At 36.5% G+C, this 24,759-nt stretch overlaps 1 protein-coding gene across 2 annotated transcripts in view; it reads right to left on the bottom strand.

Annotated features, from left to right (window-relative positions):
- The window catches only part of mob2a (MOB kinase activator 2a), a 76,480-nt gene that overhangs the window by 44,952 nt on the left and 6,769 nt on the right, over nucleotides 1–24,759 (bottom strand). Inside the window, exon 1 of one of the 2 annotated variants that reach the window (XM_079809860.1) lies at nucleotides 447–775. The exons of the other annotated variant lie outside the window; for it this stretch is intronic. Coding sequence (XP_079665986.1) covers nucleotides 447–484 — 38 coding nt within the window. The 5' untranslated portion in view covers nucleotides 485–775. Of the gene's footprint in view, nucleotides 1–446; nucleotides 776–24,759 lie in introns of those variants that run through there. 2 annotated transcript variants of the gene reach the window in all.

Genomic DNA, 24,759 nt, shown 5'->3' on the forward strand with positions numbered 1-24,759 from the left:
GGAAATGAGAGAAAAGAAACACCCCTCCTTTTCTAAAACAAGTATTACAGGTTTACTGGTCTATTTCGCGAAATTAAACTCATTACTGCCAGCGTTTCGTGGTTCCTTGGAAGAAAACGTAAGTTCGTAAAGTAAAACAACGCTGCAAAACCAGTTCGCACGTTGCCGCTAGCGTGCGTTACTCATTAAACCTGACTAAAACATTAGTGTGTGTTATGACAGTCAATTCAAACGTTTTAAAAGAGTGGGAACGCGGACTGTTCAAACGCCCTGCGTGACCTCACGGAAACCCTCAATGTAATACACATGTGGCTTTAGCGGAATGGAACGTAACAATTACATTTTGAACGCGAAACGGTTGTCATGAATAATACAAATAAAAAACACACAAGATAATACAATTCAAAATCCCAATTGAAAAACCTCACGACATTTAAAGTGCTTACCTATTCAACGTGTACGAACCGTTCCGTTTGAACCTCATTTTGGATGATAAAAGTTTGACGATTAAATCCAGAACTGTAAAATAATAAGGCTGCTAACGGAGTAGTAGGCTATATATGTTACTGTAAGCTGCCGAAACACAAAGAGAGGGGAGTCCTGAGGACGAGACCGCCTCTAATGTCCGTTTGTCTCAGTAGGACTGGCTTAAAATCAGACAGGGGGATGAGAAGGAGATTAAACACTTCATTGTGTGCCTGTGAAGTTATTCATGGCAGTAAAACGTTGTGTTTTTGTCTCAGCTAAGCTGTTTTGGCGAAACCGCGGCAAGGATGGAGGGTGTTTGATTGCCTGAGGAAACTGGCGAACAAAGGCGAGAGTTTTGCCAGACAGACGAGTTTTTAAGAAAATAGTTTAAATATGCTGCCAAATGCATGTGTGTTATGTGTGTGGGTAGAGCGAGAGAGAAACAAACATGTTGGAGTCATAAGACCAACGTTAGTAGGGTTAGTTCACCCAAAAATGAAAAATAGCCTGTGATTTAGGTCATAAGTGTATATGACTTTCTTCTTTTTCAGACGAATACAATCGGACTTCTATTAAAAATGTCCTGGCTAATCCAAGCTTTATAATGGCTGTTTCTGTTTTGAAGTTCATAAAAGTGCATGTATCATCATAAAAGTGCTCCACACGGCTCCGGGGGTTAATAAAGGCCATCTGAAGCGAAGTGATGCGTTTGTGTAAGAAAAATATCCATATTTAAAACTTTACAAACTGTAATCTCTAACTTCCGGTAACTGTCGTACGTGCGTTTACGAGAGACTGGCGTTCCAGTGTATGACGTAGGGCGCTCCAGTGAGAATATGCTAGTTCTCAGGAGAATCAAGTTTTGTTTTGCTCTCTCCTCTGCGCTTCCGCGTTCGTCACCGGAACTTACGCCTGCGTCCAACGTCATACACTGGAACGCCAGTCTCTCGTAAACGCGCGTACAACAGTTAGCGGAAGTTAGAAATTACCGTTTGTAAAGTTTTAAATATGGATATTTTTCTTACATAAACGTGTCGCTTCTCTTCAGACGGCCTTTATCAACCACCCGGAGCCGTGTGGAGCACTTTTATAATGGAAGGATTTTTATGAACTTCAAAACAGAAACTTTCATTCCCTGCCATTATAAAGCTTGGATTAGCCAGACATTTTTTATATAACTCAGATTGTATTTGCCTGAAAGAAGAATGTCATATAGGCCTACACCTAGAAGGCTTGAGGGTGAGTAAATCATGGGCTAATTTTCATTTTTGGGTGAACTGTCCCTTTAAGGATCCTCCTATAGAGAAGTTTTAGCTTTTTCCCAAGGCATATATGGGGGGCGGGAAGAGCTAAAAATAACCATAATGATATACTTTAGGTTGGTCTCAACCAAGACCCCACCCAATAAAGCAACACTGACTGGTTCCACTTAACTTAAAGTGCCAGACTAAAAATAGAACCAGACCAAACAAAGTGAGAGCAGTCCAGCTCTGAAAGCAACAAAAAGAAGAGTGTGTTTATCATGTATCAGGAATAAGATTATGAGCTAGCCTAGAAATGTTACTCTAATGGACAAATATGGCCTGGTCTCTCTTTCAATGTAGCCTATGTTCTTTGGCTATTTAATTAGCCAACTTTTTTATGACATTTTTAAAGAACAAATCCCCAAATCTCTTTTTTAGATTGTTACATTATTATTTTTTTTTTTTTCAAGATTTGAACATTCCAACTGACAGTAAAATTCCATCAAATTCAATTGATTAATACTTAACACATTATGAATTAAGATTTGTTTAATATTATGTAATATGTTATTATTAATCTTAATTCGTAATATTAACAGAGTAAAAACATAAAAATAAAACATTTTGTATAAATCTTAATGGAACAAGGAACCATTTAGTTTATGTGATTGATATTCATAAATTAAAAATGAAAATGGTTTATTAAGCTCTTTTTACTAATTTAAAATTCTTAATTCATAAAATGCAATAACTATTCAATTCAATTTAATGGCATTTTACTATAAATTGAAATGTGTTTAAAAAAAAATCTTAATTTGAGTGTGCGTGTGTGTGTGTGTGTGTGTGTGGGGGGGGGGGGGGGGGGGGGTCACTGTTGTCTCTATTGTGTTATTTTGTGGACCTTTTTTTAAAACTCTGGTTTCGGAAATAAAAGGTCACAAAATTGAACTAGATTAAAATGGTATTTATTTCTAAGAAACAATATACATTTAATCTTTGAGCAGAATTACCAAGAGACATGTTTTCATACACACATATTACATTTTAAATAAAATAAAAAAATCTCTATTAAAAAGGATAGTTCACCCAAAAATAAAAACTCTATCATTTACTCACCCTCAAGTTGTTCTAATCCTGTATGAATTTATTTCATGTGCTGAACACAAAAGAAGATATTAGAAGAAAACAAACAGTTGATGGTCCCATTGACTTCCATAGTATTTTTCCCCCATACTATGGAAGTCAACTGTCTGATTAACAACATTCTTCAAAATATGTTTTTTTTTGTGTGTTCAGCAGAAGACAGAAACTCATACAGGTTTGGAACAACTTGAGGGTGAATAAATGACAGAATTAGCATTTTTGGGTGAACTATCCCTTTAAATATAGTCACACAATGGAAACAGATTACATCACCCCTTAAATAAAACAATAAAACACTGAAGCAGTGATGTTTTCTTCCCTATTTGTTGTGCTGGACTCATGAAATTCATCTCGTGTGGCTGTGTTTAATTTCCTTGAATTGTCATCAAGTGAATTCCTCTTTCTGTCCTTCCAATTCCAATTCCCATTCAACATCCCTTGGGGTGTGGCGAATGTGATTCAAATGCACACTCATGAATTGAAAAGGAGCCAGTTAAATTGGTAATCTTCCCCGACCCTGCAGTATCACACGGAATATGATGAATGAGTTTCTCTCTGTAGGTTAGTCTCTGGCAGAGCGCTTGGCTGGCCGGCAGGACCGTCATTATAATTACAGCAAGCTGGCAGTGTCCTGAGTGATCGATCCCTGCGGCTGCAAAGAGTTATGCAATCCTCAGCGAGAACCAGCAGTGCACCAGGACAAGCCAGCCGTATTATCCCGGGACAGACTTCTATTTACTGTGCAACATGGACACACACCACCTTCCAGTTTCAAGAGCAGTACATCTGGTTGTGGCTGAATCTTATAAACCTTTGGAAGCTGTTCTCTTGTTCTCTAATAGGACAAGTTATTATGCAGAAAAGCTAGTTTAGTTTGAATTCTTAATCTGGACCAACTCGGATTTCTGTGAAATAAAAGGCTGTTTACTCTGTCTCTGGGTAACTGGGCTGTTTTGGGCAGAAGTTTAGCTTTATATCATTTTAGAGACGATTTGGGAAACTTTGCCTGCCAAACTGTTACAAAACTCAAGAGCAAGTCTCCCTCATGCACCATCCATCACTATGAGGTAAATGTCCGATTCTAGAACAAGATGGAAGACCAAGAAAAATCTCAGAGGAGAATAAAGTCAAATATTCCATATTATAAAATCCAACAGCACTCAAAAACCTATATGTTTGATCACAAACACAAAAAGAACTAGTTTTGCTCTTTAAACACTATATTCAACTGAAATAATTATCTATTTATAGTAACTTTTAAAGATGCCAAATAATTTTTTTTACAATAATTCATTCATTATTTTCATATTTTACTTATTTTGGATATTTGCATTTACAAATTATCATTATGACAGAATATATTTAAATACATTTTAAAATCTTTTTTACGTAATAAAACTTTTTTTCCCGCAAATTTCAATCTTTTAATATTTATTTTAAATAATCTGAACAGGCAACTTAAAAGGAACACACCACTATTTTTGAAAATAGGCTCATTTTCCAACTCCCCAAGAGTTCAAAAGTTGAGTTTTACTGTTTTCGAATCCTTTCAGACGATTTCTACTAAAAAGTAGCACTTTTAGCATAGCTTAGCATAGATAATTGAATCTGATTAGACCGTTAGCATCTCGCTCCAAAAAAATGACCAAAGAGTTTCGATATTTTTCCTATTTAAAGCTTGACTCTTCTGTAGTTACATCATGTACTAAGACCGACAGAAAATGAAAAGTTGTAATTTTCTAGGCCAATATGGTTAGGAACTATACTCTTAATTCCTGCGTAATAATCGAGGAGCTTTGCTGCCGTACGATGGGTGCAGCAGCGCAATGATATTACACAGCGCCTGAAAATAGTCTTCCGTCAACGTAACCAACGTTACAACCTGCTTGCAAGTTGCACAGAGAGGTGCTGGGGACTATTTACATGCGCTGCGTAATATCATTGCGCCTGCTGCCTGCTAACGGTCTAATCAGATTCCATGATCGATGCTAAGCTATGCTAAAAGTGCTACTGCCAGACCCGGAGTTAGGCTAAATGGATTCGAAAACAACTGCTAAACTCTAGGGGAGTTGGGAAATGAGCCTATTTTCAAAATAAAAGTGGTATGTTCCTTTAAAGGTGAAGTGTGTCAATTTTAGCAGCATCTAGCGGTGAGGTTGTGAATTGCAATCACCCACCGTTCACCCCTCCCTTTCGAAACACATAGAGAAGCTACGGTGGCCGACAGGACAAAGATGTTGTCATCTGAGACAGCAGAGAGATTTATAATTTATTGACCTGTACAAAAATGAGGCATTTATCAACCTGAAAGCAATGTTTTTGTTTCACGGCTGTAGTATTGCTTTAAGTCTTTTTAAACTAACAGGTGAACAATTATGGAGTGGCTTTAATGATTCAAGTGCTTCAAGGCAATTTTTTGAACATGTGACAATTAAAAAGTTCCATTCTTGTGCATGTTCAGTATGTTCAGGGGCTAAAAGCAAAGCAAAATATTTCAAACTTTACAGTCCATCTAAGGTTCATAAAGGAACCTTGACAACAGGCCAGGTTCTTATTTGAACCCTTCTGCCACAACAAAGGTTCTAAAATGAACTGACAACATGTGCCAAATAATCAATGGATCATTATAGAACCTATAGGTTCAACTTTGAACCTTTATTGTAGTTAGAAGTTCATATTTGTACTTTAAAGTTCTTTTTTGAACTCCAAAGGTTCAATCTCTTCTAAGATTGTAGCGCTTTGTTGTGAAGTTTGTCCGTTTAGGGCTACTGTAGAAACATGGCGGCGCAAAATGGTGACCTCACTGTAAGTGGACCAGCGGTGTATGAAGATAGAAATGGCTCATTCTAAGGTAATAAAAACATAACGGTTCATTATGTAAGGTGTTTATACTCCACTGAAAACATCGTTATGTATATTATATTGCATTTCTGTCAATAGATCATCATAAAAACTACACACTGCACCTTTAAGTGGCCATTTGAATTAAATGTTGTTTGGCCAATATTAAAGGATTTGATCTGCTGAAAAGTGTAACAACAACAATCACCATTGGCGCCCTCTGGACAATAGGCAATTATTATAATACATAATGTAAGATGATTGTTTATTATGTATTATGTATTATGTTGTTCTATAAAACCATATGATTACTTGCTTTTGATACTTTATTTGAACCAATTATTACTTCATTGTTTTTCTATAAGTAATTGCAGTTATTTTAAAGGCTTTTTAACTTAATTATTAAATATATTATGATAAATTATGGAGCCATTACTCTAGTCTTCAGTGTCACATGATCCTCCAGAAATCATTCTAATATGCTTAATTATTATCAATGTTGGAAACAGTTGTGCTGCTTAATATTTATTTTTTTTATAAACCTGTGATACTTTTTCAGGATTATTTGATGATTAAAAAGTAAATAAAGAAGAAGAAAAAAATAGAACAACATTTATTTAAAATAGAAATCTTATTCTGAAGTTTAATTGGTTAATCTGATATTTTTTGTGGTGATAAAAAAGACCGAAGCCTTCAAAATGACTGAAAATACATATACAATAACAATGAAGCAATTATTGGTTCAAATAAAGTATCAAAAATAGAACTATACTGTTAAAATATACGATCAATTCATCATATAATGATTTCTGAAGGATCATGTGACACTGAAGACTGGAGTAATGATGCTGAAAACTCAAATTTGCATCACAGAAATAAATTATATTTTAGAGTATATTCAAATAGAAAACCAATAATTATCAAATAAATGCAGGCTTGATGAGCATAAGAGACGTCTTTCAAAAACATTACAAATAGTAATGTTTCCAAACTTTTGACCGGTACTGTATATATATATATATGATCTTACAATCTCCTGTTGCAGACAGTGTGAAGTGGCATTGCTCAGACCTATAACGTGCACCATGTGTCCAGAGTGACGTAAGTGTTTGCTGAAATGTGTCAGACCTCCGGGTTGGACGTTCACACATGCACAGTCAAATCAATCAGCACCAACCACACACACGAACAGAGTCTCTGTTGTCACTGCTTCTCATTATAGCCCGGCCTAGTTACAGTAGGAAAGAATAATAGCCTACACTGAATATTATTTGTTGGCTCACTAACCTAATTAATGTAACAAGGTTTGAGGCACAGTTAACACTGTGATGAACTGACCCAACAGAGTCAATGAAACCTCAGACGCCGTAAACCATTTGGCGCCAAGAGAAAGTTTGCGAACTTGTGTAACTCGATTTATGTTTGGATAAATAGCTGAAGAATGCGATATTAGTTTTCACACAAGTTTAGGAGGATGACATCTGTGGGAGGCTGGGTAGAGACGATAACAGCCGGCGCTGTGCTGCTCTCACTCCTCTAGAACATTCCACTCATGTCTGCATAACTTCCCAATATGGTCCAACATCTCTTTTCAAGACACAGAAAGGACTAAATGCGTTTAATTTCGCTTCAAAACAGCTGGTGAACTGTGAATTTGAACCCTCAAACAGAAGAAACAGGTGTAAACACTTATTATGAGGGTTAGTGTATGGAACTTCTTTTACAGTATAAAAGATACACTGTTAGAGAGAATGCAGAGAGAATTATTGAAGATGAAGTGTTGCCATCTAGTGTATAAATGAGGACATAACACAATTTTAGGGGGAGAACAAACATATGGCTTCACTTAAAAAAAAAAGAAAAGAAAATGCTGCCTTAAATGAAGTACAATCAACTTGGATGTTTAAGTAATTTCAACTTCAATTACATTGAACTTACTTAAAGGGATATTTCACCCAAAAGTGAAAATTACCCAATGATTTACTCACCCTATAGCCATCCTAGGTGTATATATGACTTTCTTCTTTCAGACGAATACAATCAGAGTTATATAAAAAAAATGCCCTGGCTAATCCAAGCATTATAATGGAAGCCCAAAAAAAGTTCATCAATTCATTATAAAAGTACTCCACGTGGCTCCATGGGAGTTAATAAAGGTCTTTTGAAGCAAATCAATGCATTTGTGTAAGAAAAATATCCATCTTTAACATGTTATAATGTAAAACATCTAGCTTCTGCCAGACCACCTTCTATATTCAACTTACGGAAAAAGGCACGACGATGACATTGGACGTAGCGTAAGCGTTTTGTACTGCGAGAGGCGTTACATTTTCTTCGTAAGTTGAATATGGAAAGCGGTCTGGCATATTAAATATGTATATTTTTCTTACACAAAAACCAACCGATAAGCTTCAGAAGGCCTTTATTAACCCCCTGGAGCCGTGTGGAGTACTTTTATAATGGATGGATGTGTTTTTTTGGGGCTTCAAATTTTGGGCTCCCATTCACTGCCATTATAAAGCTTAGATTAGTCAAGATATTTTTGCACCAAGTGCAAATAGTGTGCCTTGTTGGCAAGTGCTATTTACACTAGCTCCACCTAACAATTCCTGGTTGGGCCAAACAAGATTTTTTTTTAAAAAAGACCCATATTTCAACGTCTTCAGTGGAGCAATCAGTAAAGCGTAAGGCTAAAGGATCTTGGTTTTGACGCAATCGTCCTGAGGTTCGAATTCGCCTTTTGCAGAGCCCGCTCTTCTCCCTTTTCCAATCACATATCACATCGGAAAGACATTTACTTTCAATAAAAATTAAGAAAATATTCTAAAAGTGGAAATAAAGTGCCTAACGAAATGTTTAATAATAATAAAAGCATTTATTGGGGTTAGGGGCAGAGCATGTAAGCGGAGCGGAGCGGGGAGCGTAGCGGTAATATTTCCTCCAGAGCGGTGAGCGCCTTTCTGAAGATTCCGCTCAACTCGCTCAGCGCCGCTCGCTCAACACGCTTAACACAGAATGTCCTTTGGTGATTTGCTAGATCTAGAATCTGTGAAATAGCTAAGCAATAGTGGAGCAATAGGTTATGGAGTTCAAATATTGTTTTAATGAAGTTGCGAGCCTTATACATAAATGCACAAAGTTAAGAACGAGCAGGGAGAAGAAATTGAAAGGGAGTGTGGAGAGATTGTGAGAGTTAGCTAAGATATTGGAATCTAAAGCGACATTGCCAGAAAGCACGAGGATGTGCTACGCAAACATGGCAGTGCAGCAAAAGGTGAGCTATATATCATTCGATAATAAATTAATAGATAAATAGGTAAGGCACGGTAGGTCTGTCGTGTATACGGAGCCCTGCTCTTATTACATGCAGACAAAAATATACCATGGCCATTGGCCACAAATTAAGATTTCGTTCCCATGAATTAAGAATTCGTTTTCTCATTTCTAAATCGTAGCCACGAATTAAATTCGTTCCCACAACTTCTTAATTCGTTCTCCCTGGTTAAGTAAATCGTGGCCACGTTGAACTAATTCGTTCAATTTCTCCAATTTTATTAAAACTATAGGGAACGGATTATTACAATGTGGCCACGATCTAATTAACATGAGGAAACAAATTATTAAAACATGCTGACGGGTGGTAATGAATTGTTAATTCGTTATGCAATCATGGAAAGCAAATTTTTTTTTGCACTCTGCGCAAAAGTTCAGTTAAGAATTTTGGACTAATAGTTCATTTTAAAACTTTGATCTAGGCCTATAGCCTGTATATTTTTATTTATATAACTAGGCCCATTAATTCGTTTAATTTTACAGCTTTCTTTTTGTACAATTGATATAAGCCAATTTAAATTAATCCTGCGCGCTGCGCAAAAATCAGTTACAAGAATGTAAAATCAATTACAAGAATGTTGGCCTAATAGTTAATTTACTTTTAAAACGTTTGTGGATTTTGTATATTTTTGTTTATATAGCCTAAATTTTATTTATATTATTAGGCCCATTTATTCATTTAATTTTACAGCAGTTTGTGTGTACAATGGATGGATATAAGCCAATTTAAATTTTAATCATGGGCGTTGCGCAGAAGTTCACTAATCAAAATTCTGGCCTAATAGTTAATTTACTTTTAAAACTTTTATGCATATTTTTGTTTATATCATTTTTATTTATATTATAAGGCCCATTTATTTGTTTAATTTTACAGGACTTTTTGTGACTAGCCTAATTTGTTATTTGAAATAAAACATTTTTATTTGAAAAATGTTGCTGTTGCTCAGTTCTTTAGGAGGTAAGGCTGTGGTCTAAGCTAAAAGTGATATACATGTAGATTTTTTTCCTTTTTTGGAGCGAGCGGGGGGGCGATTTGAGTGGAGCCCAAAGCAAACTGCGTTGAGCGCTGAGCGATAATGAGCGGAGCGGCCTGATGTAGCTTTGAGCGGGGGAGCGGAGGGGTGAACAGTTCCGTGAGCGATGAGCGGAGATTCTCACCGCTCCACTCCGCTCATATGCTCTGGTTAGGGGTACGGAGAGTTTTTATTGTCCCATTCAGGGCCCTTTCACACCTACCTTGTTTGGTCCGGATTTTCGGACTTTTCAGTTTGGTCCGAATAAAAATTACAGGTGTAAAACCTCTCCCGGACTAGAGACAAAATTTGGTCCGACGAAAAGAGGTAGTCTTGGTCCGGATCAAACTGAACAAAGAATTGGTTCGTTTATAGTGTGAAAGCATTTTCTGTGTATGGCTCGGCCTTTCAGACCATTTACAGGAAGTTCCTGTTTATGTTTAAATATTATAATGTTATTTTCAAATTTAATCTAGGCTATATTGATTATGAAAAGTGAAAAGATGCGCAATATGTCAGGAGACAGAAGGCCAGAAAAGATTTTGACCACTTCAAGTTTTGTTTTGTAGTAAGCCTTTCTTTAAAGTGAATTTAATTTTGTATAAATTGTATCTTAATTTGAATCAATGTTTCATCAACCAATTGCCTGGATTTAATAAATAAGAAGCAAGACTATAGCAGACAACAATAGTGACAAGGCGCCGGAGCGATCACTTGCATTGCTCTTGAACGTGTCTCATAAATAAACCGAAACTCAGCAGCTACTTGCCTCACATACATGAGAAATACTGTATGTGTATAGAAAGCTTGAAATGTCCACTTTTAAATTAAACAAAAAGAAATAGTCAAGCAATGCGCACTGTTCACTAGTGGCAATGATATGCATCTGTTCATTCATTCTTGTCAAAGACCCTGACGTCAGACGCACGTCCGTTTACAAACCAATCAATGTCGAGATGCAGCCCACATAGATGATGACGAGTGGACGCAAGTGTGTCATGTAAAGTTCTTTAGTGTGCTCGCATAATTGCAATGTAAAACCAAACCAAAACTAACCAACTGTATAAAATGTATCAAAACATGAACTTTGGTTCGGACCTTGGTGCGGACTTTCAGGTGTGAAAAAATGTATGCCTAAGGCGGCATCCATTTAATAATTTTTATAAATATAATCATTTACACTATGTTATTATTGCATCATGTTAATGTACAACAATACTGAGGTGAAATTAGTATGTATCTGTCAAAAGAAAGTATAAATTACATGCAATTACTATTTACACATATTGCAAAGAACTGCTATTTTTACATGGTGTAAATAGAAGATATCACTATTTTCACTTAGTAAATAGCATGTACAACTATTTGCACTTAGTGTAAATATCATCTATCGCTAAGAAAATATGCTATTTGCTTCCATCCATCATACACTTGGTGTAAATAGCCGCTGCCTTTTTTTAAGATAACTCCGATTGTATTCGTCTGAAAGAAGAATGTCATATACAACTAGGATGGCTTTAGGGTGAGTAAATTATGGGATCATTTAAATTTTTGGGTGAACCTTCCCTTTAAAAAAGTGAGTTGAATCTTGTATAACTTAAGTTGCTTATTTTGAGGCGTTAAAGAGATAGTTCACCCAAAATGAAAATTAGCCCATAATTTACTCACCCTCAAGTCATCCTATGTGTATATGACATTCTTTTTTCAGACGAATAACATTACAAAAGTCCAGGCTAATCCAAGCATTAGAATCAGATTAAACATAGTTGCTCTGTTTTTGAAGTCCATAAAAAGTGCATCTGTCCGTCAAATAACTGCTCCTCGCGGCTCTGGGGTGTTAATAAAGGCCTTCTGAAGCGAATCGATGCATTTGTGTAAGTAAAATATCCATATTTAAAACTTTATCAAGTAAACTCTCTGCCGACCGCCTTCCCTGTTCAATTTATGGAAAAATTGTTGAAAGTTCCCCTGCCGATCGAAAGACTAACGCGACCAGGTAGGCTCGTCATGACGTCACGTTCGCATCTTGAGTTTCACTTTCAACATTCAAGGCGGTGGGGCGTATTTACTTGATAACGTTTAAAAAAAATAATATTTTCTTACACAAACGCGTCGATTCGCTTCAGAAGGCCTTTATTAACACCCCGGAGCCGCATGGAGCACGTTATTTGACGGACAGATGCACTTTTTATGGACTTCAAAAACAGAGCAACTATGAACCAAATTCTAATGCTTGGATTAGCCTGAACTTTTGTAATATAACTCTGATTTTATTCGTCTGAAAGAAGAATGTCATATACACCTAGGATGACTTGAGGGTGAGTAAATTACGGGCTAATTTTCATTTTTGGGTAAACTATCCCTTTAAAGCAATGTTGCCATAACTTATTGATCATATCATTTCAGAACACTTGGAAAATATGATGAAGAATAAGTCATATAAAATGCATGTTTTTGTCTTTTTTGGAGCTTGAAAGCCCACTTTCTCCTTTCATTTGGAAAAAGAGCAGCCAGACATTCTGCTAAACTTTTCTTTTTGCGTTTCTTGTAAGAAAGAAAGTCAATGGCGTGAGTATGAAAGAAGTTTCATTTTTGGGTGAACTATAACTTTAATAACTCTCACACCATGAATGATTATGAAACTTCATATCAGGTGGCTTTCTTCATATTTCTGTCTCGAGAGGTTGGACCGTGGGGTTTTTGTGGGTATATTCCGTGTAACCGTTTTGTCTTGTTGCAATATCCTGTAATGTGGACCATTACACTTGAAGTCATTATACACCGTATGGTTTCATTTCTCTTTCATTAGATGAAGAACATCTGACACTAAGAGTTTCACATCGTTCCGCAAACACATTGCAGACGTGAGAAAGATTGATAGAAAAAAGGTTGAGATTTTGGCAGGATGTCTGAAAAAGTACTGGGGGGGAAAACGACTAAATGTGGACAGACTGTTTGGGTTAAATAAAGTTGATGCTCAAGAAATATTTATTATTATTATATCAATGTTGAGATGGTTGTTCTGCTTAATATTTTTGTGGAAAACATGATAATTTTTTTTTATTTTCAGGCTGCCAAAACTGTTTGTCATGTAAATAAAAGGCCAAAATGCATTAAAAGTTTCCCGTTTTTTGTTGAAAACGATGCTGTGTTAACAGCCCCTTATTATCTGTCTGAAAAGAACAAGATTTCTCAATACCCAGTGAGAGCTTGGAGACCACATCCAGAGCGAGACGTGAAAGATGTACGTGCTTGTTCAATGTTTTCTATCGCTCTTTTGAATCTGTGAGTTCCTTTCAGATACTTTCAGAATGAGAGGGAACGGATATGAGCCAAACCATGAAAACTCACATTTAAATTCAGTGCATTCAAATTAATTAGTCGTTTACTTTCCTATAAATAAATGAATACATATATTTGAGATTATTATGAGGATAATGCCCATCCATCCAAGTCCAGATGCTTATAAATTCTACAGTAGCCCCATATTTCTGCTGGTGAGATCCTTTCGGTTGCTTCTTCTTTTCAGTAAAATCAGCACTATGGTGAAACGTCTGCAGCTGTGTGTGCGTGTGTGTGTGTGGAGGGGTTCGGGTTTGACTCGATGCCAATGGCACTGGAATGTGAACTGATTTGACCTTGACTTGCTGTCCAGTGGTTGGACGTATTGCAATCCTCCTTTTAATAATTACACAGCACACAAGTCAAAGAAGTTAAAGGTGAGGTTGTGCAATAAACAAACTGTTTTTGTTCCTTTATGAATGAATGTTACTAGAATATGCCAAATATAGAAATTCAGGCAAATACAGATGGTAAAATAGTTTTTCCATGTAATGGTCAATAACTGATATAATAGTCGAAAAATACGTTTATCTTGGTATAGGAGTGTAATAGGGTGACAGGGTCATGGGCGGCCAAGGCTCATTGATGCACGTGGAGAGTGAAGGCTGACCCATGTGGTCCGATCAAACAGACGAGCTACTGTAGCTCAAATTGCTCAAGAAGTTAATGCTGGTTCTGATAGAAAGGTGTCAGAATATACAGTACATCGCAGTTCTGGCCTCTTTCACAGGATAATGCGCCGCAAAAATGGTTCAGGAATGGTTTGAGGAGCTTGTTTGAGGTGTTGACTTCGCCTCCATATTCCCCAGATCTCAATCCAATCGAGCATCTGTGGGATGTGCTGAACAAACAAGTCCAATCCATGGATCAGATCCACAGCACACCTTCAGGGGTCTATAAATATTACGCTGTTTTACGTGTAGTTGACATTAGGGTGATGTGCCCTGAAACAATTTTAAACAGCATTTTTCTAATCCTTTAAAAACCCCTTAACTGTCACCCCCCTTTTTGAGAATGCACATGAAAATGCACCATCCAAACTTAAAGGGCTGTAATTCAAGAAAGCTAAGTTTGACCTAAGTTTGGTCTGGTTTTAAAGCAGACATTCTGCAGATTATTGCTGAAGTGAAAGCAATTCAAAATATGAAAGTATGAAAAAGTTATGGAAGTCTAGATTTACTGTAAATACAAAATACTGTACTAAATATTTTTTATTTTATATAAAATATATATTTTACAAAAATGTTTTAATCTAAAATTACTATAAAATCAAAGCCATTTGTCTAAGTTGTGTTTCAAATTTGAAGTTGATATCACAAAAATTGAAGTTCACATGAGATTTTGTTTAGGCGCTATACCAAAAATAGCCACCGGGTGTCATTGAAATTCCATTGATTGTTTTTTGATGCATTTTCCCATAAATTTCTGTCCAAATATCACTTTCATCACAAAACGGTCACCAAATATGAAACCTTGAGACTCAGGCCTTTCCGACGATATGTATTTTGTCAAGATTAGAAAAGATTTTGATTATAAAGTAGTTAAAATAAATGTTGTAAAATGAAACATGACACTGCTCACTAGGGGGAGGAGCCCGCTAGAAGAATTTAAAGTACCATTTCCATGGTAACGCAACGTCCAATTTCAAAACGGTTTTCACAGGATGTATTTTGAGTTCGTAAGCTTTCGAATGATACCTAATTTATGATAATTACTAAAATATATGATACGAAAAAAAGGCGATCAAAAAAAGAGTGCCAGGTGTCCCGCCAGCGGGACGGTGACAGTTAAGAGGTTCATAAAACATACAACTTTTATAAGCTCATATTACTTGAGACTACACTACCGTTCAACGTTTTTTTAAAGCTTTTATTCACAGCCATATCACCCTGTAGCCCAAGACACTGGGTTTCCCACTGAAGCTAAGCAGGGTTGAGCCTGGTCAGTACCTGGATGGGAGACCAACTGGGAAAACTAGGTAGCTGCTGGTAGAGGTGTTAGTGAGGCCAGCAGGGGGCGCTCGCCCGGTGGTCTGTGTGGGTCCTAACGCCCCAGTGTAGTGATGGGGACACCATACTGTAACAAGCACCGTCCTTCGGATGAGACGTTAAAACGAGGTCCTGACTCTCTGTGGTCATTAAAAATCCCAGGATGTCCTTCGATAAAGAGTAGGGGTGTAACCCCGGCATCCTAGCCAAATTTGCTCATTGGCCTCTGTCCATCATGGCCTCCTTATCATCCCTATATATATATATTAGGGATGCCACAATTCTCAATGTAATATTGAACCGTTCGGTATGGCCTTCACGGTTCAATACGCGCCTGTGAATTGCGTTTTTCCGGTTTTGCATTTAATTAAGTATTTTTCTACAAATTCTATAATTTGCCTCCATCCCAATACTGAACAACGCGACATACATTCACTTCACACGTTAGTGGTAGAGTTATACTCACGGAACACTAGAGTTATTCACAATCCCCAAAGCTCATTATTTGCATGCGTTTAAAAGCCTTGCCGGCTCATTTGCGTGCATATGCACAGTTTAACATGCGCTTTTCTGAGCGCGTGCACTAAACGCCTGTCAAACACGTGATTACTGGACTAAGTAGTCTTACTGCGCTAATACTGTCAAATACACACAAGGTTAATATAAGCAAAGTCGGTTATGTCTAAAGTGAAAGTAAAATCGGCGCGTGTCTGTATTAGATGCACGCAGGTCTTACATTGACAGCAGCAGCAGCCTATAGTGAACACGCGGTCCTTAAAGGGACAGTTCACCTCTAAAATTATGTCATTATTTACTCACTCTAATATTGTTCCAAACCTGTATTCATTTCTCATTTTTGAGTGAACTATCCATTTAATGTTAATTCAACAACTAAAGACAAAGAGAAAATCCCTCACTGCTCTAGACTGAAAAACTTTAATACAGTAGCTTTAATAAGAATCAGTGTATGTTTTATAGTGAAGTCTATGTAGTGTTTTATTTTTACATTTATTCATTCACTTTCATACTTAAATGCTGCTGTACAGCTCTGAGCTGACAGTGTAAATCTTATATATATATATATATATATATTATAAAATACACTAGGAATGTGTACAAGGGTTTTTTTTAAGTAAAGTTTTAAGTTTAAGTAAGGTTTTTCAATTCTTTTAAGTAAAATAAAGAAAGAGTATTGCAATTAAAAAATAGTCTATTTTTTCCTTAACCTCTTGCTGTTCCTGTCGCCTAAGAATAGAATAACAAAAAACTGATGTGACAAGCCATCAGAACCGAACCGAAAACCGTGGTTAAAAACCGAGGTATGTATTGAACCGTGGACTAACTGTATTGTTGCATCCCTAATAAATATATATATATATATATATATATATATATATATATATATATATATATATATATATATATATATATATATATATATATATATATATAATATATATATATATATATATATATATATATATATATATATAATATATATTATATATTATTATATATTATTATTATATATATATATATATATATATATATATATATATATATATGCTGCACGTTGGTGGTCGTTGAGGAGATTCCCTCCTTCTATGTAAAGCGCTTTGAGTGCCTAGAAAAGCTCTATATAAATGTAACAAATTATTATAATTATTATTCATCAAGGATGCATTCAATTGATTAAAAGTGACAGTAAAGTAATTTATAATGTTACAAAAGATTTATATTTAAAAGAAATGCTGTTCTTTTGAACTTGCTATTCATCAAATAATCCTGAATTCTTTTTTTACCACTGTCAAAGTATGACAGCGCAACCGTTATCAATATTGATAATAATAATAAATGTTTCTTGAGCAGAAAATCTTCAGAATGATTTCTGAAGGATCATGTGACACTGAAGACTGGATTCATGATGATGAAAATTCAGCTTTACAATCACAGAAATAAATAATATGTAGGCCTATAACATGTATTCAAATAGAAAACAGTTATTTTAAATGATAATAATATTTCACATTATTACAGTTGTCTGTATTTTTGAGCATAAAAGACTATTACTAAAAGTCATTAACATTAACTATTTTAGACCCAAATATTTTGAATGGTTGTGTGCATGGAAAATGTAGACAAACAAAATTTCAACAAAATTCATTCAAATTAATTTTGAAGTCAAAACACCTATTTAAAAAAGGTCACAAGAAAAAGGTCTACGAACACATTATACAAATATGCATAACTATGTACGCATAAAATAAAACTTGACACGTCATCCGCACACATAAATCAGGCAGATGGAGCTCAATATGTCGTTTAATAAGGCGCACTTAATCTACCAACTGTTCCGTGACAGTGGCCTCATGTAACGCTCATGAATGATGATGCAATAACAGTATCAGGCCTGAAGAGAGTGCACATGCATTATTATAATACAGCACCAACAGACACAAAGATGCTACCAAGAACACATACTCACTTTAGTACAGTATAAGGAATGATTTAGTGCTCTGGCTAGGATAGTTCATTGAGCTGTCAAACTTCCTTTGAAACTCATAAATCCGCTGTCCTTTACTTTGTGTAATGTGCATTAAAAACGGCACTACAACCCTTTTTTAAGTCATTTAATCTGAATAAAACCAATGTTTAGCACTTCAAAAGAACCTGTCATGATGATGCATTTTAAATAATGAAACACCTTAACAGCATAATAGTTCAAATGACAGCAGACATTCCATCGCAACAGCCAATCAAAAAGACTAAAGGTCTAAACTACAGGGCATGAGGGTTTGTTTTTGTTTTTGATAGACTGGTTATATCTCACTTTTAGAAATTGACATTTTGTGATGTTTGCTTTACAGTGCTAGTGATAATGTGAGCTAATTGCTAAAAAAACACAAGATAAAAGAGGTTAACACAATCACAGAAGGTTTTCAGTTATCACAAGAGTGTCAGTCTTGAACTGATAGCGGAAATATACGTCAGCTCAAACACATGAAATATTTTATACATCAAAAAAAAAATCTGCTTTCGGGTTACTTCTGCTACTCCCAGACATTGAGATAAAGATCTAGTTAAAAACACATGCACACGTGCTTAGAAATTTAGTTTTTGTATTTCATATTTTGAAGAGCCTTTAAAAACACTTTCATTTGTTTTACTATTCTAAGGTAAAAAGTATATTATTTTTCAAACATCTTGAAATATTAATACATATTTTCTCAGTTGCACCACATGACATCTTGACCACCTAAAATAACCCTTTTTGTCCTAAAAAAGGACAGACTACTGATATTTTAAGACAATTACTAACATTGAAAGACAGTTATGGGGGTCTGCATGGGTCTTCTCTATCATTACCGGTTTTATTAAATTTTTTCTGAATGGCTAGTTGTACCACATGACTTTTACGTAACAATTTATTTCGATGCCACTATTATATTAGCCTGACAAGCCAGACCCACATCAAGATGTTGGGTCTGGGAACTCACAATTGGCAGGGCTCAATCCGAGGGGCGGGATAAACGGTTGTCTTTCGGATTCCCTCTGCATGCAATAGGATAGAGCTACAACCAACCAGAGCAACGGAGAAGGTGAAGCGGAGCCAGTTGATAGATTAAACTTTCGCCGTATACAGTCGGCAAAACTCTGAACACATCTTCAGTGCCGTTCTTTGTTCTTTTCTCAAAGAAAAGCTTAACTCCAAGTCTTCCAGAGTCGAGGCCAAAGCCGGTTTGAAAGACCGCTGTTCGTCAGCTTCTTTGTTTACAAGAAGCACGCAGAACCGCTGCAACTCTGCCGTCATTATGTTAAGCCCGCCCACCGACTCTATACACGATGTGATTGGCCAGACCAGAGTTTGGTTTTTCCAGCTCGCAAGCCAACGGAGAGTTGCTAGACGACCCTGGCTGCAAATTACATTTACTGCCGCTAGAGTGCGTCTAGATTTCTAGGCTAACTATTATAAGAAATTCACCATGAAATCAACATTAAAAAAAAACAGTTTTTGGCCTTTTAGAATGAATATGTTAGCCTTACTCTTATTTATAAGCTAGTGTGCTGCAAAACAATGACAGAATTCACATTTAGAAGATATAAGCCTTCAAAACTTACAGTCTCTCACTTCCCGCCAATATGGATCAATAATTTTGATGACATCACTCTGCAATTCAGCTTCTCATCAGATTTTCTATCCAATCAAATGCTCTCTAGAATCTAAACAGACGCTGAATGCGGCTGAAATCAGTCACTTGTTCACACATTTACTATTTTCTACATGGCGAATAGCACATAGTGCACTATATAGGGGATAGGGAACGATTCACAGTGTAAATGTGGTTTCCATTGAGGGGGAATGAAGTCTGGTTTCACGTTAAGGCCCCGATATACTTCAAGCGAAATTGAAGAACTAACTGGTGTGATGTAATTTCGAACAAAATCAGGCCAAAAACAAAGTTTGTTTTGTGTTTGTTTCAGGAGTTCGAAATGGCTCGCCAAAACGAACTTTCCGGAAAAGTTTGCTCTGGCCGGTAAACACCTTACTCCAATTGGTCCTTGGCGATTCTTTCACGTGGAACTCTTCTCTGGTTCATTTCTTCTGTTCAGTCCATGGAGGTCAAACGTCCATGAGTGAAAACATGAACACACTGGAGAGCTGCTTTTTAGTTGTACTTGAAGTTGTACTTCTTATAAAACAAGACACTGACAATACTGTAAAGCTGCATGATTTTAAGCAAACTATTGTATAAAGTGCTATATAAATAAATGGGATGCGACTTTATTGGGGTGTTGAATTGCGGAGCTTGTCCGAACTTATCCACGTTGCTCTGATCAGATGCTTTCTTTAAAAAATGCTTGCTGTTTAGTGTTCTCTCATTTTTATTGAGTATATTTTGTTATTGAGAGGAAAGCATGCAGCATTTACACTATATTGCCAAAAGTATTGGGACACCCCTCCAAATCATTGAATTCAGGTGTTCCAATCACTTCCATGGTCACAGGTGTAATCAAGCACCTAGACATGCAGACGCTTCTACAAACATTTGTGAAAGAATGGGCCGCTCTCAGGAGCTCAGTGAATTCAAGCGTGATACCGTGATTGGTTGCCACCTGTGCAATAAGTCCATTCATGAAATTTCCTCACTTCTAAATATTCTACAGTCGACTGTTAGTGGTATTATAACAAAGTGGAAGCAATTGCGAACAGCAGCAACTCGGCCACGAAGTGGTAGGCCACGTAAAATCACAGAGCGGGGTCAGCGCATGCTGAGGCGCACAGTGTGCAGAAGTCGACAACTTTCTGCAGTCAGATTAGCTCAAGAACAGTGTGTAGAGAGCTTCATGAAATGCCACTGGACTCTAGAGCAGTGGAGACGTGTTCTCTGGAGTGAGGAATCACGCTTCTCTGTCTGGCAATTTGATGGACGAGTCTGGGTTTGGTGGTTGCCAGGAGAACAGTACTTGCCTGACTGCATTGTGCTAAGTGTAAAGTTTAGTGGAGGGGGGATTATGGAGTTTCATGCTCCTAACTTTGTGGGAACAGTTTGGGGATGGCCCCTTCCTGTTCCAACATGACTGTAGTGCACAAAGCAAGGTCCATAAAGACATGGATGAGTGAGTTTGGTGTGGAGGAACTTGACTGGCCTGCACAGAGTCCTGACCTCAACCCGATAGAACACCTTTGGGATGAATTAGAGCGGAGACTGCGAGCCAGACCTTGTCCCACATCAGTGCCTGACCTCACAAATGCGCTTTTAGAAGAATTGTCAAAAGGGTCCAAAAACACACTCCTAAACCTCGTGGAAAGCCTTTCCAGAAGAGTTGAAGCTGTTATATCTGCAAAGGGTGGGCCAACTCCATATTAAACCCTACGGATTAAGAACCCCTAAGCATAGAATGAAAAATATCTTCACTGTGAGTATATCACTTGAACAGCCGCAGCGCACACAGTCTGCTCCGGTCCAGAGACACGACAGCACAGAGAGGATCATATGCACGAGTCCACACAGACCAGAAAACGTATCAGACCCATTTGAATTCTGCACAGGCTTCTATATTTTAACGTGATATGGATTAGATTAGGAGGAGAAGCGGTTAGAGATTAGGAGGAAAGTGTGGCTTTATCGAACTCAATGGCTCTGGCTAAGCTGTAATATAAATTTAACGCTATTGGCTATTCAAAAAAAAAAGAAGGGATGAGCTGTTCGATATGTTCCGCCCTGTCTTCCTGTTTCAATGGAAATTACATCAATAGACATTCTACTGACTAAAAGTAACTTTGCAAGTACGTCAAATTATTCTACTAACCTAAACCCTAAAACCTAACCATAATGTATTGTATAATGTAATGTAAAATTAACGTACCTTCCAATTCATTTCTGAATGAATTAACAGGTCTGGACAAACAAAGGAGCATCACTGAGCCATAAACAAATACAAGATGCTATGAATTTTTTTTTAATTGAAATGGACGGTTTATTATGTAAGAGCTATGGGAGTTCAGAGAAGTTTAAAAAGACAAGATGAGAGCTTAATGTTACCCAAATTTGGACTTGTTTTGTAATTCACTGACAATGTCGGTTCTGCACCAAGTATAGAATTTGCAAGCAAACAACCAAATAAGCAGCTTTGCCAAGTAAAACAAGTACAAACTCCAAGGACAGACCAGGAGGAAGGAAAAACACACTTCCATAATTCACCAAACACAGTTCTCAGGACCGCAGATAATAATGGTTTCTTTTGTCAAACGAAACGTTTTATTTCCTTTCCAGGTAAAGCATTTACATTTGTAGAGCATCTGTCTACAAATGGTCAAAAGGAAACAAATACATTTTAAAATAACTGTGTTAAACACTGCAAGCTATAACCAACTAAACTATAGTTGACCAGTCATAAAATCTTGACCTGGCATAATAAACGTCATGGCTATTGTAAAATCTGACACAGTTCCCATAAAGCACCGTTCAGAAAACAATGGCTCCCTCCACCCAGTGGGGACGCTTCCTTCCCTCCGGTCTTTCTGTAATCGCTATTTTTTCTCCATAGTGGAAATCTCCACTCAAATAAAAGCTCTATGCTCCATTCTATGCATGTGTCAAGTGCCCTCCTTGACATCAATAGCTTCAAAGTCTTTAAAAACTATAATGCAAAGCAGTCTCCTGACAGAACCACAATTTTTGTAAAGTTTTAAAAGTTATACGTGAATTTAAATATCACAACATCATAATGTACATAAGAAAATAAATATTAATTTTTTTTCTTTAAACATTTTTTTATAAAAAAAGCATAAAAATACGACATTAAACATCCAATATTAATATATAAATAGAAAATATATATATAAAAAAACTATAATATCGAGTCAATCAATTATGATAACCAAAAAACAAAAACAACAACAAAAAAATTGCATTGACCAATAACTATAAAAGCTTTTTTTCTGCCACAAAAAAAGAAGGTAATTGCGACTTCTTAAACTAAGACTTTTTCTCAGAATTACATGATATAAACTTGCAATTCTGAGGGGAAAAAAGTATTTTTCCCTCAGAATTGTAATTTATAACTCATAACTAGGAGTTTTTAAGTTTTTAAGTCAATAATCTTTTAAATGTTTTTATTCTGTGGCGGAAACAAGCTTCAATAAAAAAAACTATATATATATATATTAAAAAAAAAAATATATATATATATATATATATATATTTACAGATACAAATAAAGTTCCTTGGTTCTAAAAATACTTTATTTTAATGCTAACGTAACCAAGGCAGGGAAAACAAGTATATATTTTTGTCTGTTTTATTCTCTGTAAAAGAAAAAAGAAAAAAAAAACTTAATATTAACAAGTAAATTGAGACTTACAGACTTTTCTTATAGAGCACACCATAAAATAAAAAAATCCAACAAAATGGCCGTTTGTAACTATTTCACGTTTTGGCAGATAAGTCGCTAATTCATATGAATTCATTAGGGGCGTGACGAGACCTCGTGCCATGGGATCTTGCGAGATTAAAACGTGACGAGATTTCTCGTCGAGGTGAAAAGCTGCCTTGCGTCATATTGCCATGACGGAGTGTGAAGTTGAAGTTAGGATAGAATATGCCACCGCTACATTTACATTACGCCTCCACTGTCATTTTACTCTTTTTAGAAATGAAATAAAAACTATTTAATTCAGGTGGATAACGGTTGCTTCAATTCAATCAGCTCACCCAACACGAGCTGTTCGAGTCGACCATAGTGCGCAGAACTGCCACTGATCATGTGACGAGAAGACTGACGCTGAGGATTCGTTGCGCAACAGAAGCATCAGACAAATGTCTTATCTTATAAAATGCGCGTTCAGCCACCGATCCCTAGTCACAAAGTACGCACGATCGCGAAATTGAAAGTGAAAGTAAACGGGAGCGCTCATTGATTTCAATACGTTACCGCTGTTTGAAAGCGACTCCCTGAGGCATGCGAATGTCTCTCAATATGAAGGCTATCTTAGGCTGGGCTGTGTAGTTGTAACCATATCTTAAAGAGCACCTATCATGGGATTTTGAAATTTACCTTTCATGTAGTGTGTAACATAGATCTAAGTGAACAAAAACATCCTGCAAAGTTTGAAATATGACAGTGCACCGTATATATAGTTATTTTCTTTCAAAAGTAAGAGTCGACTCTGAGTCATTTTTAAGAATCGTTAGAAGACCGAAGCTTTTTCTCTGACTAGATGACGTCAACTTGTCAAGTTATTTGAATACGATACGCCCACTTATTGCGCTCCAAGACGCCAGTGAAAACTAGACAACATCATGGCGACGAGACGCTGTGTTCTGAAGTGCGATTTAAAAGCAAACTTTTTTCATCTGCCCAAGGATGAGCATTTGAAGACTAAGTGGCTTGAAGACAAACCATACATCGTCGCGATTGTGTGTTTATTAGTCTTCAAATGTCTCTATTTGCATGTTTCGCGATCTCAGGAAGCTTTTATTATGGACTTCTATTATGGCACATGGTATCTTCTTCGTCTGTCTGTACCATATATGGATTACATGTGCACAGAGCGCCCTCCGGCTGCCAGTATGAATTGAAAACAACACATAAGAGACATCTGCGCATTTTGAGGAAGTATTGAATAAAAAATACTCCTCTGTTTAGAAATTTGACACAGACATATGAGAATCTATCAATATGTCTCCTCATCTGCACACTTTTGAACTAAAAGCCCTGAGGGATGTTAATTTGTCGCGAGTCTTTGTGAGGAGAATAGAGGAGTTTTTTTTATGAATGAGATCAGCTGAGGCTCATATTACAATCAAACGGTACCGACGCGGTTTTCATATTCATAACTCCTGACACATATTAACAAATTACTGTCACTATAAGACTTTGATG

Source organism: Gobio gobio (genome assembly GCF_949357685.1).
Source record: "Gobio gobio genome assembly, chromosome: 25".
Lineage (NCBI taxonomy): Eukaryota > Metazoa > Chordata > Actinopteri > Cypriniformes > Gobionidae > Gobio > Gobio gobio.